The following is a 16,820-nucleotide window of genomic DNA, read 5'->3' as shown; positions in this document are numbered from 1 at the left end:
CCCACCACCCAGACCGTGCTCTCCTCGCTGCTGCCATCTGGAAGGAGGTACAGGAGCCTCAGGTCCCACACCACCAGGTTCAGGAACAGTTATTACCCCTCAACCATCAGGCTCCTGAACCAGTGTGGAGAGCTTCACTCACCCCAACACTGAACTGATCCCATAACCTACAGACTCGCTTTCAAGGACCCGACAACTCATGTCCTCAATATTATTTATTGGATTTTTAAAAAATATAGCACAGTTTGTCATCGTTTGCACTTTGGTTTCTTGTTGGTCTTTGTGTGTAGTTTTTCCATTCATTCTATTGTGTTTCTTTGTGCAAGAATCACAGGGCTGTAATATGGTGACATACACACACTCTGATAATAAATCTCCTTTCAACTGACAGCCCTGGTGACTCTCTGGCTGCCACATCCTTCCTGTGGAGTGGAGATCGGAACAGTAATCAATACGCCAACACAACGCTTGCAATCCCGTGTACCGTTTTGCTCACCGAGCATAGTGTTCCAACTAAGAAGATCCAGAAAAAAAAAAGTGACAAGGATGTTGCCGGGAAGAGAGGGCTGAGCTGCAGGGAGAAGTTAGGTCTTTATTCCTTGGAACGTAGGAGTGATCTTAATGATTAAAGAGAAACTTCACTTGCCACACGGACATCATAATTGTCTGTGCTAGCGGCCAACACAGTCCAAGCCCTCGAATGTTTTGTGCTTCTGGTGCTAACGTAGTGTGCCCACAACTCACAGATTTGGCTCATTTCTCAACACCAGATCCAGAACTGCCTTTCCTCTAGCTGGCTCAGCCACACGCTGCTCTAAAAAGTCATCTTCTAGGCTTTCTACAAATCCCCTCTCTTGGGATGCAGCACTAATCTGATTTTCCCAACCTACCAATGCACTGAAATTCCCCATGGCTATTGTAACATACCCTCCTGACATGCCTTTTGTCTCCTGTTGGGGCTTATATCCCACATCCTGGCTTTGTATAGAACTCCCAGCAGATTCTTCTTACCCTTGAACTTTCTTAAGGATTCCACATCTCCTGATTCTATGTCACCTCTCTCTAAGGATTTGATTTCATTTTTTTCCTTAACAGAGCCACCCTCCCTTCTGTCTACCTACCCATCCTTTCAATACAATGTGCACTCTTAGATGTTGAGCTCCCAGTTATAATCTTTCGGCCACAACTCACTGGTACCTACAACATCATACCCGCCAACCTCTAAATGTGTAACAAGATAATCTACTTTATTCTGTATACTATGTCCATTCAAACAGGCCTGTATACATCACCCTTTCCAATTTTGGGTACTGAAGAGTCAAATATAACAGAGACACTTTGCAGGTGGGGCAATGTCTCTGGGAGGAGAAACAGTGAATGTTTCCAGTTGTGAATGAAAAGAACCGAAACTTTAAATCTTGTCTCCTAGTTCCAGCGTTCTCTGTGGTTCAGTTTTAGCAAGGTTAGCAGAGCTGGGACTTTTCTCTTTGGAATGTAGAAGGATGAGAGAGGACTTGATAAGAGGTCTACAAGATAATGAGAGGCATAGATAGGGTGGATAGCCAGTACCTGTTTCCCAGGGCACGAATAATAGAACACCAGAGGGCATATGTACAAAGTTAAGGGAGAGAAGTTTAGGGGAGACATCAGGGGTAATTTTTTTACACAGAGGGTGGTGAGTGCCTGGAATGTCTTGCCAGGGATGGTGGTGGAGGCTAAGACATTAGGGGTATTTAAGAGCCTCTTTGACAGGCACATAGATGAAAGAAAAATAGAGGGTTACAGGGTAGTGTGGGTTTAGTACTTTTTTTAAAGGAATATATGGGTTGGCAAAACATGGAGGGCTGAAGGGCCTGTACTATGCTGTAGTATTCTAGTGTTCTAGCACTGTCTCATTGCAGGGAAAGGCTGAATAGGTTGGGAACTGGGCTTGAGGAGGAGATAGAAAAAAGGATCACTCGTGATTGAATGGCAGAGCAGACTCGATGGGCCAAATGGCCTAATTCTGCTCCTATATCTATCGTCTTAATCTCTAGACCTTAGGAGAATAGAGAGAATATACAAAATTATGAGGGGTGTACAGATAGGAGTTAACACAAGCAGGATTTTTCCACTGAGGTTAGGTGAGACTAGAACTCGGGGTCATGGGTTGAAATATTTAAGGGGAACAAGGCAGAGCTTCTTCATCCAGAGGTTAGAGCAAGAGTGAAACAAGCTGCCAGTAGAAGAGATATAGATAGATAGGTGGATACTTTATTGATCCCAAAGGAAATTACAGGGTCACAGTAGCATTACAAGTGCACAGATACACAGATACTAAAAGAGAAGCAAGAAAGAATAAAAAAAATTACCACGAACAGTCTACCAGGAGGGGGTCACCATTTCCCCGGCTATAGGTTGACTCATTATAGAGCTTATTGTACAAGGGCAAGAATGACCTCATATAGTGTTCTTTGGAGCAGCACAGCTGTCTTAGTCAATTATTGGCAGTATTCTTCTGTTCACTGTGGCAGGCAGAGCGTGAGAAACATTGTCCAGAATCGCCAGGATTTTCTGTAGGGTCTTTTGTTTTACCACAGCCTCCAGTGTGTCTAGTTTGACAGAGCCAGTCTTTCTAATGTAAATTGAGCCTGTTGGCATCACCCCTGTTGATGCCATTGCCCCAGCACACTATCGCATACAAGATTGTACTGGTGACGACAGGCTAGTAGAACATGAGGAGAGGCCTGCACACTCCAAAGGACCTCCGCCTCCTCAGGAAGTAGAGGCAACTCTGGCCCCTCTTGTACACAGCCTCTGTGTTGGTGCTCTACTCAAATCTGTCATCCAGGTGCCCCCCCAGCTACTTGTAGGTCCTCACCACATCCACATCCAAACCATCAATAGTAACGGAATGGTGCAGGCCTGGTCTTCCTAAAGTCCATCACCATCTTCTCTGTGTTGCTGATGTTGAGCTGCAGATGATTCAGCTTGTGACATTTGACAGCGTCTTCCACCAGGGCCCTGTAGTCAACCTCCTGTCCTCCCTAAATGCATCCAACTATTGCTGAGTCATCAGAGAATTTCTGCAGATGACATGACTCAGAGTTGTATCTAAAGTCTGAGGTTTACAGGGTAAACAGGAAGGGAGCCAACACGTACAAACATGCTGGAGGAACTCAGCAGGTCGGACAGCATCCGTTGAAATGAGCAGTCAACGGATGCTGTCCGATCTGCCGAGTTCCTCCAGCTTGTTTGTACGTGTTGATTTGACCACAGCATCTGCAGTATACTTTGTGTTTAGGAAAGGAGCCAATACAGTCCTGTGAGGGGCCCCAGTGCTGCTTATAGCCCTGTCTGACCCACAGCTCTGAATCCGCACATACTGTGGTCTGCCAGTCAGGTACTCCATTATCCAGGACAGAATGGAATTGGCAACCGGCATTGAATGGAGATATTCCCCCTGCAATGAGGGCTATATGGTATTGAGGGCACTTGAGAAATCAAAAAAACATGGTGAAAAACATTTCAGCACTTAGAAGTTTGGGTAGGTGTGTGGGTGTGTGGAGCCTGGAGGCCTGTGGTTCAGGGGTAGGTCAGTGGGACTAGGCATCAACTAGATGGGCTAGAGAGCCTGTTTCTGCTGTAGTACACTATGACTCTGTGACTCAGGACTGAATTCCGCAAGCTTTGTTCACCCAGGCAAGCCCAGCTGCATTGAGGCTTGGCACGGCACTGTAAAGCAGTTAGCAAAATGCCTTACAGTGCCAGTGAGCAGTGATCAGGGTTCAATTCCCGCTCCTCCCGGTAAGGAATTTGTATGCTTGCTGCACAACCGTGCGAGTTTCTGCTGTTTGCTCCACTTTCCAAAGACGCATGGGTTAGGGTCAGTAAGTTGTGGGCATGCTATGCAGGTGCCAGAAACATGGGCGATACTTGCACTTCTTCAGTCTGTGTGGTCAGTCACATAAATGATAAAACTTTGTTTTGATGTGACAAATAAAAATTTAATGTAATCTTTAAAAACCAGCCGCCCCCTCCAGGCACCCTCGTACACACTTCCTGCTGTTTCAGTAGCAGTGGTTCACACACAGTAATTGGTGGAAACATACAGAATTCACAACCATCGACATTGGGTTTGGGTTCACTTTAAGAGGCTGGTCTGATGTGATGAGGTATTTACTTGAAGGACTTTTACAGTGCTTTGTGTTCAGTTCGTGTGTTCAATAAACAAGTTGCTAGAGTTTTCTCTGAAACATAGAATGCCTCTGTCATTTTATTTGTGAAAACTTACATTGGTGACCCCGATGCTCTAAGGTGATTTGAGTTATTGTACACGCCAGCCAACACAGTGGCTTTGAAAATGCTCTCGCTTGGTTCATACAAGCTGAGCTCCAGTTTGCCCTGGGAGAAATCTCTGCCAACACCACCAAATATTTCTTGCTCATCAACTCCATGGCTGCCGGAGTGGTGAGTCTACTAGAACACAATAAATAACAATTGCTAAAAACGCAGCTTTTAGCCCATCAGTGTGTCAAACAGTGCTCTCCTTGCCGGGCCTCAGCAATGCTCAGCATTTGGAGCTAATGGACCACATTCTCTCTCTCCTGGGAAGTCACCATTCTTGTTTTATTTTTAAAGAACTCTTCATGCAGCAAATGCCTGATGAAGTTTGCATAGCCCTCGCTAATGTGCCCGGGAAGGGCGACAGAGTGGCTTGTCTGAGCATGGGCCAGGCTCACAATGCTAGTTTCAGTGAATACTGTGTGGGGTGGAGGGGGCTGTGTAGCATAACGTAATGGGTGGAAATGTTAAGAATTCACAACCACCAACATTGGTTTGAGGTTCCCTTTAAGAGGCTGGTCTGACGTGATAAAAGTATTCATGTAAAGGACTTTGTGTTCAGTTTTTTGGTGTTGAATGAGTTGCTATGGTTTTTTCTTAAACAGAAAATGCCTCCACTGTTTTATTTGTGAAAACCTACAACAGTACCAGTGAGTCAGGTTCGATTTCCACACTGTCTCTTGTATGCTCTCCCTGTGACTGCGTGAGTTTCTACTCACAGGCCAAAGATGTACCAGTTGGTAGGTTTAATTGGTAACTGTCCCGTGATTAGGCCAGGGTTAAACTGGAGATTGTTGGGCAGCACAGCTTGAAGGGCCTCTATACTGTGCTGAATCTCGAGAAATAATAAGTAAAAATAAATAATCAAAGATTCCACCCACCTTGGACATCATCTCTTCTTCCCCTTCCCATCAGGCAGAAAATACCACCAGTTAATTCTAATACCATCAGCTTCTACCCCAACGTTATAAGACAATTGAAATGTTCCCTAGTACAAGATAGACCCTTGACCTCAAAATCTACTTCATTGTGGCCTCTACACCTTGCTCATCATGCGTACACCTCCTTTCCACCCACTCTGCGGTTAGTACTGTTTCAACACCGGGTTCCTGGGCATCTTTATTTCACAGGACCTCATGTGGGAGAACCATATCTCCTTCATTAACAAAAAGGCTCGAAAGAGGACATTCTTGCTGAAATTCTATCCTCCCCAGGACAAACCACTGCCATCATAGAGAGCATCCTCACATCAGCCATCTGGTTCAGTGCAGCATCCTCTCACTATATACAAAACCCACAGTGAAATGTGAAGTCACTGGCTGCAGCCTACCATCACTGTTGGACTTGTTGGATAAAAGCATTGTGGATCCTGCAAGATGCTTTTTCCAAAAGCTCCCTTCTGTAAAGTGCTGCAGGGCTATTAAAACAAAAACCACGCTAGCTTAAAAGTTTCTTTCCCCCACAGTTAATGTGATCAATTATTCTGGTTAGCCACCCCACCTTCCTGCACTGTAAACACTTTAAACCACATATCTACTACAGTAATTTACGTAATTCTTTAAAATTGCTGAATTTTGTTGCATGTTGCACCAACACACCTCAGCAGATTCTTAATACATACCCAACAGCTTCAAAAGGCAGTGCCTCAAAAAGGAGACGCACATCATTAAGGACTCCCATTACCCTGAAGATGCTCTTTTCTCAGTGGAGGTGGTGCCTGAAGGCACACACGCAACATTTCAGGAAAAGCTTCTTCCCCACCATCAGATTTAGGAATGGACAATGAAGCCATTATTTAAAAATGCCTCACTATTTTTCTTTTTGTTTGATGTTCCCTTTTTTGAACACATTTAAATATATACAAGTTCCTTCCTGTGCTGATTTGGCACATGGGGCACCAATCTTGCCATTGGTCTATTTTACGAGGCTGAGTTGCTAGCTCGATGGTCAACCCAACCCAGCATGAACAGAACTTGTGCAAAGAGCAGAGCATCTGATTCTGCACATATGAATAAATTCCTCAACTACTGTCTGCCTGCACTGCACTTTCTTTGTTCTGCATTCTCCTCCAGTTTTTCCCTGGAAAACCTTAAGGCACTGTTGCAATGGAATGGACGGTGATCTAAAACAAAGTTCAAGAAGATTGTACAAAACAGCATCTTGGTATACGACAAACACTCAGTGGCCACTTTATTAGGTACAGGAGTGGTCGTCTGCTGCTGTAGCCCATCCACTTTGAAGTTCGATATTTTGTGCATTTAGATGCTCTCCTGCACAACTGTTGTAACAGAAAATCCTACGAAAGTCATGGATACGGCCCAGTCCATTCCGAGTAAAGCCCTCCCCACCACTGAGCACATCGACTCAGAGCATCATCGCAGGAAAGCAGCATCCATCACCACCCAGGGCAGCTCTCTTCTCATTGTTGGCTGCAGCAGCACCAGGTTCATGAACAGTTATTACCCCTTGACCGTCAGGCTCTTGAACCAAAGGAGATGACTTCACTCAACTTCACTTGCCCCATCCTTGAAATGTTCCCACGACCTATAGAACACTGTCGAGAACTCTTCATTTCATGCTCTTAATATTTATTTATTGTTATTCTTTTTGTATTTGCAGTTCATTGCACACTGGTTCAACACCCAAGTTGGTGCAGTCTTCCACTGATTCTGACATGGTTATTATTCTATGGATTTATTGAGTATGCCCTCAAGAAAATGAGTGTCAGCTTGAACCAGTCTGGCCATTCTCCTCTGACCTCTCTCTCAATAACAAAGTGTTTTTGCCCACAGACTGCTGCTCACTGGATGTTTTTTTTTGCACCATTCTCTGTAAATTTCCAAGAGACTGCTGTGTGTGAAGATCCCAGGAGATCAGTACTTTCTGAGATTCTCAAACCACCCCTTCTGGCACCAATTATTCCACAGTCAAAGTCACTTAGATCACATTTCTTCCCCATTCTGATATTTGGTTTGAGTAACAACTGAACCTCTTGACCATGTCTGCAGACTTTTATGCATTGAGTTGCATTAACAAGCAGGTGCACAGGTGTATCTAGTAAAGTGCCCACTGAGTGCAAACTAATTTACCAACAGAAAGTTCTCTTTCTTCACTCCCCCAATACGGCAGGTCACTTTGCTTTACTGATGCTGCAGGGAACAAACTGGGCCTCTGCCCAGGTGGACCAGCTTTCAGTTAGTCTTTTCCAGAACCTTTCCTGTTCATTGCAGCCTTGCTGGATTTTTCCTGCACACACAGCTAAGACTGGTTACTTCATGCTACCTGCTATTGACGAGCCCACATCAATCAGAACAGTGGTGCCTGTGCAAGAGACAGATGCAATTCTTAACTGGTAGCTGGAGCAGCAGATTAGGCTTCGGGGGTGATGTGAACACTTCAGGCAACGTTTACAATCAACCAGGACAGGAAGACACTTTGGTTCAGTCTTACCAACTACAATCCTGCTGGCACTGGATGATGATCTCCCCCTCCTCTCCAGGAATGGAGGGGCCACCGTACAGGATCGGAAAAAGCTGTAAACTCAGCCAGCTCCATCATGGGCACTGGCCTCCCCACCAATGAGAATACCTTCAAAAGGTGATGCTTCAAGAAGGTGGCATTCATCATCCAAGGCCACCCCCCAGGACATGCCCTCTTTTCATTGCTATCATCAGCGAGGAGGTACAGGAGCCTAAAGACACACACTCATCATTTTAGGAACAGTTTATTTCCCCCCACCAGCAGATTTCTGAATTGTCCATGAACACTACCCACTATTTTGCACTCCTTTTGTTTTATATTCCTTATAGCATGTTATGTCTTGCACTGCCGCAAACCAACAAATTTCCTGACATGGCGGGGGGGGGGGGGAAGAAACAGGAAGTCCAAAGTGGGTGGGGTCTTTGATAACGTTACCTGCTTCACCAAGGCAGTGAGTAACAAGTGTCCCACCATCAGGGAGGAGCTACAGGAGCCTGGAGACACACACTCAACATTTCCCCCTCCACCATGCTTTCTGAGCCCATGTAGGTCACTATTTTATTCTTTTTGCACTTCTCATTTAAAAAAAAGCTACACATTTCTTTTTGTAAATTGTAGCAATTTTTAAAAAATATGGTACCCCACATTGCTACTGCAAAACAAACAAATTTCACGTGTTATGTCAGTGATAATAAACATGATTCTGGTTCTGGTCACTCAGTTACAGAAAGGATGTTGCTAAGCTGGAGAGGGGGCAGGAAAGATTCACCAGGACGGGAGGGCTTGTGTGATAAGAAGAGACTGATCAGGCAGGGGCTGTTACTCTGAAGAAAATTAATCAAATGTGATAACTCTTATCAAATTTATAGACAATACGTACACATTGAACTTTATAAAAGTTCAAAGTAAATTTAATATCAAAGTATGCATATGCTACCATATACAACTGAGATTAATTTTCTTTCAGGAAAACAACACAACTTATGAAAAGCTATGCTGAAACAAAAATTGTCAATCATCCTAAGCAGAAGACGACAAACTGTGCAAATAAAAATATACTGAGAACATGAGTGTGGGGCCATGAGATGAACTGTCACCGTCTTCTTTCACCAGGGTACGGGAGCCTAAAGCTAGAAGGGTGTAGGTTTAAGTGGGAGGGAGGATTTAAAAGGGACATGGGGTGGGGTAGGGGCTCAGTTTGCTCCACACAAAGGATGGTGGGTATCTGGATTGAGCTGCCAGAGGTATTTACAATTGCAAAGTTTAAGACACCTGGACAGGGGCATTGATAGGAAAAGTTAAAGGGATATGGGCCAAATGGGACACCTGACTAGCGTGGATTATTTGACAGGCAGAAAGCGTCTCATTTCACCTGAAGTGTTCAGTGACTTGGTCCTCCAACAACCATCCAAGACCTTGTGAGAAGAACTGCACCAGGAGCGAAGAAATTCTCCAGGGTGGGGTGGCTGGCAAGCCCCCTTGGTGTCACGGTAGCTTTGTCGTTAGCCGAATGCTATTGCAGCGCTAGCTATCACCGATTTGGTTTCAATTCTTGCTTCTGCCTGTAAGGAGTTTATACACAGCCCAAAGATGCACGGGTTAGGGTTCCTGATTTGTGAGCATGCCACGTTGGTGCTTCCACATCCCCTTCAAACCTGTGCCCTCTTCTTTTTGATGCTCCTTCCACGGGGAAAATATCTCAGTACAGGCTGCATCCTTTAAAATCCCTTCCTTTCCCCTCCCGCACCAGCTCCGTCACCTTCAAGTGTCCTGACCCCAAGGGAGGATGAGGCAGGTGTCAGGGGAACAGTACCAAACTGCAGGCTCCCTGCCAAGTCCCAGACTGTCCTGATGGTAGAACACAGAAAAGACACAAGCCTTTTGGCCCACCACACTTCACTGAGCTAACCAAACTAGTAATTAAATGCCAAAGTAAACTAATCCTTCTGCCTACCACATGTCCATAATCCCTCCATTCTCTGTGAATTCACGTACCTATCCAGAGCCTCTGTCATTTAAACATATTGGCATTAGCTCTGGGTCTAAAATCCGGTAGTGGGAGCAGCACAGAGTCCTCAAAGGGGAGACTAGCATCCACGATGAACTGAGCTGTGTTCAAATTAAGCTGTGATCCATCCGGATAGGATGCTCTCTATGGCGCAATGATAAAAATTGGTACGGGTTGATAGAGACATGCCAAATTTCCTTAGCCTCCTGAGGAAAGAGAGGTATTATTGATCTTTATTGGCTTTGGTTGAACCAGGACAAGCTAATGATGATGTTAACAATTAGGAACTTGAAGCTGCTGTTTTACAAAATGTTCTATCTCTCTTCCAAAGGCAACTCTGGGCAGGATTGTCCTACCAAAGGAACATTGGCTGTGGAAATTACAGAGTAATTATTCAGCCCCCACAACTATTTTCACATTTAATTGCCCCATTTTCTAAATTTAAAATATACTGAAGTAGGATTTTTTGAGCTAATCTGCAAAATATTGCATATCATGTCAGTCAAAAGTTCCAAAACGTCTACGAATTACTAAAAATTGAAAACCAAAATTGTGAGGCTGAAAAAGTAATCATCCCCTTTGTAATTACTGTGCTAACTTTCCTCAGGTCCAACAGAGCTTTCAACAAGCCAAACCAAAATGAAGACAAAAGAACATTCAAGACAAGTCAGGTAAGTGATAATAGAGAAGCACAAATCTGTGGAAGGATACAGGACCATCTCAACATACCACGGAGCTCAGTGCAGACCATTGTGGAAAAGCAGAAAACACATGAAACCACAGCCTAGGGTCAGGCTACCACGTTAAACTCAGTTGTTGGAGAATGGTACCTGTAAGAGGAGCTACAGTGATGCCAGCAGTCACTGAGTGAGCTGCAGAAGTTGGTGGCTGTAACTGCAGATGAAGTTCATGGCTCCACAATCTTGCAGGCCTTACACAAAAAGGGCATTTATGGAAGAGTGGCATGTAAGAGGCCCTGATTTAAAAAAAATAGAATATCCTTGCCTGTAATGACTTTGCAAAGTGTCACTTAGAAGATACTGTTAAAGAACAATACAGCATAGCACAGGCCATTCGGCCCACAATGTTGTGCTGACCCTTAAACCCTGCCCCCACCTCATATAACCCTCCACCTTAAATTCCTCCATATACCTGAGTAGTAGTCCCTCAAATTTCACTAGTGTATCTGCCTCCACCACCGACTCAGGTAGTGTATTCCAAACACCAACCACTCTGAGTAAAAAATCTTCCTCTAATATCCCCCTTGAACATTTCTCCCCTTGCATTAAAGCCATGTCCTCTTGTACTGAGCAGTGGTGCCCTGGGGAAGAGGCGCTGGCTGTCCACTCTGTCTATTCCTCTTAACATCTTGTATACCTCTATCATGTCTCCCCTCATCCTTCTCTCCAGAGAGTAAAGCCCTAGCTCCCTTAATCTCTGATGTAAAAGGTCTTGTGGTTGGATGAGATTAAAGTAGAACATTCTGGCCGCAACACTGAAGGCTGATTTATACTTCTGTGTAGGCTCTACACAGTAGCCTACACCATTGTGAGCATTTATACTTGTGCGTTGGTGTGTCTGCGTCACTCTGCAATTCACTGCCAAAATGCTAGTTGGCAGCGGGGTTTCTATGTTTCTATGGGCCACCGTGTTGAGTTTCTGTGTGTACTTCAAACATTGGCAACTGAAACTGAGCGCATCATGTTGGAGTTGAAGCTAATAAATGTTGAACAAGGATTATTTTTATTGAAATTACTACAACGTAGAAAAGAGAGAAGACGTTGGAGGAGATGGTGTGTACGACCATTGAATGGATTGAGGCAGAAGGAGGGTGAATTTTCTGTGCTTGTCCAGCCACTGAGAGACATGGATGAGGAAATGCATTTCAAATATTTTTGGAGGTCGGCAGGTAGATTTGACAATTTGGTTAATTGTTCAGAAGCAACTGGAAATGTGATGCTACCAAGCGGACCAATCACAGTTGTTGTGGTCTGTGTCGCTGCGACATGTAGTTACATTTTTTGGGGAGCTGTGCATCAGATGGTGTAGGGTACGTGGCGACACTGTACCTACAGCATAGATTTGACGCAGAAGTATTAACTGGCCTTTAGTGGTATAAGTTAGGCTGCATCATGCTATGGGGATGCTTTTCTGCAACAGAAATGATGGGAAGATGAATGCTGCTAAATACAGAGAGATCCTGGACAAAAACCCTGTTTGTCTCTGCCAGAAAGCTTAAACTGGGCAGGAAGTTCATCCTTCAGTAAGACGACAACTCAAAGCACATTGCCAGAGCAACCATGGAGTGGCTTCAAATGTCCTGACCTTAACCCCATCAAACATTTCTGGCAAGACCCCAAGATTGCTGTCCACTACTGCTCCCCAACTAAACTGGCACAGCTTGATCAAGGAGGAATGGGCAAACCTTGCTCTGTCATGTTGGGCAAAGCTAATTGAGACATCCAAAAAGACTACTGGCTGTAATAGCGGCAAAAAGTGGTTCAACTATTTTACTGAGCAAAGGCGGTGAATACTTTTGAAATGCTGGAATTTGATTTTGGAATTAGTTTTTCATGCTTTACAACTGCCCCATTCAAATAACAGAGTCTCAAGCTCCTGAAAGTTAACATCACCCGTAGATCCAACATACTAATATGAGAGGCATTGATCGTGTGGATAGCCAGAGGCCAGAATGACCAGACTTAAAAATATTTTTCAAACTAAACCTTTAATGAATCTTCTTTGTATAATTTTTTTCCTTTGTCCAAAGTACTACTGGGCATAACAGAACCCCCTCCCCTCCTCTCTCGCTTGCACTCCTGAAGCCATTTCAAGGCAGGCAAAGGACCGGAAGTCAAATGAGATTGTGACTCTAGATGCAACTCATCTCCGATCTTATTTGCTTCTTGCTTTTAATCAATTTCTCTTTTTTTTTCATTTAAACATTCAAAATGTAGAATTAAGTGAATCAAACCAGCTTTTTATTTACTCCAGAATTTTCCAAAAAATCTAAACGAATAAATATGAAAAAAAAAGCATGAACGTGTCTATCGACTTTATGTCTGCACATATTTTACAACTTAAGCCTTTTCCCTTGCCCTTCTGTTCCCCTCCCTGGTTGCTCAACCCATCTTAATTTTGTTGCTGTTCCCTGTCTGCGTGTTACCGTCCAATTATATGGGGATCCAGTTCAGAAACCACCGCCTTCCCATGATTCGCAAAAATAACCCCCAACCTCTCAACCGGTCGCCGCTCCGCTGCTGATTGGATTAACGGGGCCACCTGTGGATCAAAACTCCTGTAATATTTATTTACATCCTCAGTACTTGCATGGATTCAGCGGAGAGAAACGTAACAAAAAGGAAAAAAGAACAGCGTCGTGAAGAGTGACATTGAAACAAGTGGCCTCAGCAACACTGGAGACAATTTCTCACGTTGAGGAGAAGGTGTTCCTCTTTCATCAATGTACAGGTCAAGACAACACAAGCGCGCACAAACACAAAAGGAGATGCAACCTAACGGGTGGGGCGGAGGAGGAGGAGGTGTTCGGGAAAGTTGAAAAAAAGTTCCCAAAGTCATTTTTTTTTTGTTCCCCCTCTTGTGAAGCTCACTCCAGTAATCCAGTCAGCACATTTGGTGCCTCTCTGTAACGCAAGTTGGTTTTTCTTAAAGCGAGCCTACCAGGACAGTCTGAGGAGAGCAAATTATGCACATTGTACAGTCGCGTTCTTTCTTTTTTTTCCAAAAAAAAATCTCCCCTTGTGTACTGCCTGCTTTTCTTCGTTCTCTGTTTGCTCCTTCCTTCCTTCCGGTACAAGCTTCAGGCAAGACCAAATCCTTCGGAGCACTCTTGTATCGCCAGCAGCAGCATGTGACGAAGCTTCTCGTAGCTCTCGTAGGCTGGAAGATCCAGCTGGTTGAAGCTAGAGGTTAAAAACAAAAAAATTATAATCACATCGGAGAGAGAGAGAGGAACACACAAGGCACAAGAGATTCAGATTCAGCTTTTTGCATTTATCACCAGTACAGGGCTGTAATAACTTACGGTGTCAGTGGTTACTGTTTGGGTTCAATTCTCGCTGCCTATCGGGAGTTTGCATGCCAGCCACCGCCCCCCCCCCCCCACCACCTGTGCCCCCATGGGTTTCCTCCAGATGCTCCAGTTTCTTCCCAAATTCCAAAGACATACGGGTCAAAAGATATGGGCATGCTATATTGGCTGCCATAAGTGTGGTGACATTTGTGGATTGCTCCCAGCACAATGCTTGGACTGTGTTGGTCACAGACACACGTCAGAATCAGGTCCATTACAACTGGCTTATGAAATCTGTCGTTCTTCCGCAGCAGCACAGTGCAAAACATATTAATAAAAAAAACTAAAAATGACAGCAAGAAAATTATAATGATTAAATTAAATAAGCACAGCAAAAAATATTAATAAAATATTGAGGTGATGTTCATGGGTTCATTGTCCGTTCAGAAGTCCGATGGCGGTGGGGAAGAAGCTGTTCCTGAAACACACACATACAGGATGACTCCCTGATCACAGACACACACTCGGACCATCCTCTTTCACTCACAAATCCACAGTCCCCTGCCACACTAGCCCACAACACTCTGAGCACAGGACTTTGATCTTCCATCTCTCTTCAATCTCCAACCCTCCCACCTTTGTTCCTGCTGATGAGTTCCTTTACCTCAACACAGGATACTCTGCAGATGTTGGAAATCTTGAGCAACACACACAGAATACTGGAGGGACTCAGCAGGTCAGGACCAAGAGGGTCTCGGTGAAAAGATGTTGACTGTTCATTTCCCTCCATAGATGCTGCCTGACACACTGAGTTCCTCTAAGGCTTTGTGGATGCAATATAATCTAAGGATGTGCTGGAGGCAGGCCACAAAGTACAGCATGCCACACGATCGGGGAGAAAGCATCCTGCCTTTTGCGGCAACAATATATTCCTTGCACATGACTGTCATCAAATTGGAAAGAGTGCAACGATTTATGAAAACGTTGCCATGGTTCCTGATTATTATTAGCTTGAGGTTTGGAAGGCAGGAAAGGAGTTTATTTCTGGGAGTGTTGAGAGCAAATGAATGTGTAAAATCATGGGGGGAGGGGTGCAGTCTTTCTACCCAGGGAAGGGAGATAACAAAGCAGAGGGAATAGGTGAGAGGCGAAAGATTTAAAAGGGACCTGAGGGGGAACTTGTTCATTTAGAGGCTGGTGAGTATATGGAACAAGCTGTCAGAGGAAGTGGCACACTAACAAGATCTACAACAACACAAACACTTAGGCAGGTACATGGATAGGAAGGGCTTAGAGGGTAATGGGCTAAACTCAGGCAACTGGGAATAGCTTAGGGGGGGCATCTTGGTCAGCATGGATCAATGGGGCCGAAAGGTTTGCTTCCATGCTACCTCACCATTTTTGGTCTCTATTTGCACTAGTTATCTTATTTTTATTTATATATATATATATTCCTTATTGTAATCATTGTAATTTCTGTTCTGTTTTTATGCCTTACTCTGCACTGCTGCTGTGTAACAATAAATTTTAGGGCACATCAGTGATATTAAACCCGGTTCTGACTCTGCACGTTGAGGGAAGAGCGCAGGGACATTGCCTTTAAAGGCACCGACGCCTCAAGACATCAAGACTTTTGCAAATGAAACAAATGCAGACATTGGAGTGCTGTACTATTTATTTTTATATTGTGATCTTATGGCTCCGTAAAGTTGTTATAGTCGGGAGGAGGTAATGGAGATAAGCTCCCACTACCCGTTAAGTGCTGCCCACGGTGTGCGTCTCACACAGCCTCTGAAAACAAAGCCCAGTGGAACTGTTTCTACTGACAAGAGCAGGGGCAAGTGTGGGTCACTGGTGCCTTAATGCCAGTCACTTTGGGCAGATAGGGCTCCTCAGTTGTGGTTGGCAGCTCATCTGGAAGGAAAACTTTGATCTCAAACCTCTGCTGCCTTGCAGCTATACCCACTCTTGGGGAGGACTTTGCCAGTAAACCCAGGGGAAAAATTCTTGTCCCTAAGGCAGTCCTACATTGAGTTCAATGTTGACTGGTAACGCTTGCGATGATGTTGTATTGGCCTCTGCTGTTCCTTTGGGTTTATCAGCTGTGTGGAGAGGGGGAGCTTACTACACAGACAACAGCTTGCTCTTCATATCGTACTGCCCTGGCTTGCGTATCTAGTCAGCAAGGATGCAATATCCATGGTCAACCCTGACTAACCGAGGCCACCCTAACCTTAATGGTAATGGTCTTTCATTTCTTGCTCAGTACTTCTGACACGAAACACAAATTTCAAGGCATATGTCAGTGATAATAAACCTGATTCCGATTAAGCACAGAACAAAATTAAACATGAATTTTGATTCACTCAGTCCAGTGTGCCCATGCCAAAGAAAAAGACGCCAGTTAAGCTGATTCTGGTCGACAACCCTTTGCATTTTATCACAGATCTGCCCACTTTTGAGCACAGCTGAGCTGAGCACTGCCGAAAGAAATCAGCATCTATCATCAAGGCTCTCTCCTCGCTGATGCCATCTCACTCTTGGGGTCAGACAGAGAGTGAAACTCCCTCCACACCATCCCATCACACACTCCTGGGGTCAGACGCAGAGTGAAGCTCCCTCCACACCTTCCCATCACACACTCCTGAGGTCAGACGCAGAGTGAAACTCCCTCCACACCGTCCCATCACACACTCCCGGGGTCAGACACAGAGTGAAGCTCCCTCCACACTGTCCCATCACACACTCCCGGGGTCAGACACAGAGTGAAGTTCCCTCCACACCGTCCCATCACACACTCCCAGGGTCAGACACAGAGTGAAGTTCCCTCCACACCATCCCATCACACACACCCGGGATCAGACACAAGATGAAGCTTCCTCCACAATGGCGAATTTACAGTGGCTAACTAACACACAAGCCCCTCATATTGAGGAAACTGGAAACCCTAGGGCGCAGGGGTAATGTGCAAACTCC

General features: G+C 44.8%; 1 protein-coding gene across 8 annotated transcripts in view; it reads right to left on the bottom strand.

The window, feature by feature from the left end:
- Positions 1–12,775: 12,775 nt before the first annotated feature.
- The window catches only part of huwe1 (HECT, UBA and WWE domain containing E3 ubiquitin protein ligase 1), a 276,367-nt gene continuing 272,322 nt past the window's right edge, over positions 12,776–16,820 (bottom strand). For all 8 annotated transcript variants that reach the window (XM_059949617.1, XM_059949621.1, XM_059949618.1 and 5 more), the window contains one exon: positions 12,776–13,734. In XM_059949617.1, coding sequence (XP_059805600.1) covers positions 13,632–13,734 — 103 coding nt within the window. In that variant the 3' untranslated portion in view covers positions 12,776–13,631. The remainder of the gene's footprint in view (positions 13,735–16,820) is intronic.

This window comes from Hypanus sabinus, chromosome 24 (assembly GCF_030144855.1).
Source record: "Hypanus sabinus isolate sHypSab1 chromosome 24, sHypSab1.hap1, whole genome shotgun sequence".
Classification (NCBI taxonomy): domain Eukaryota; kingdom Metazoa; phylum Chordata; class Chondrichthyes; order Myliobatiformes; family Dasyatidae; genus Hypanus; species Hypanus sabinus.
This window is presented reverse-complemented; position numbering and strand designations above follow the sequence as displayed.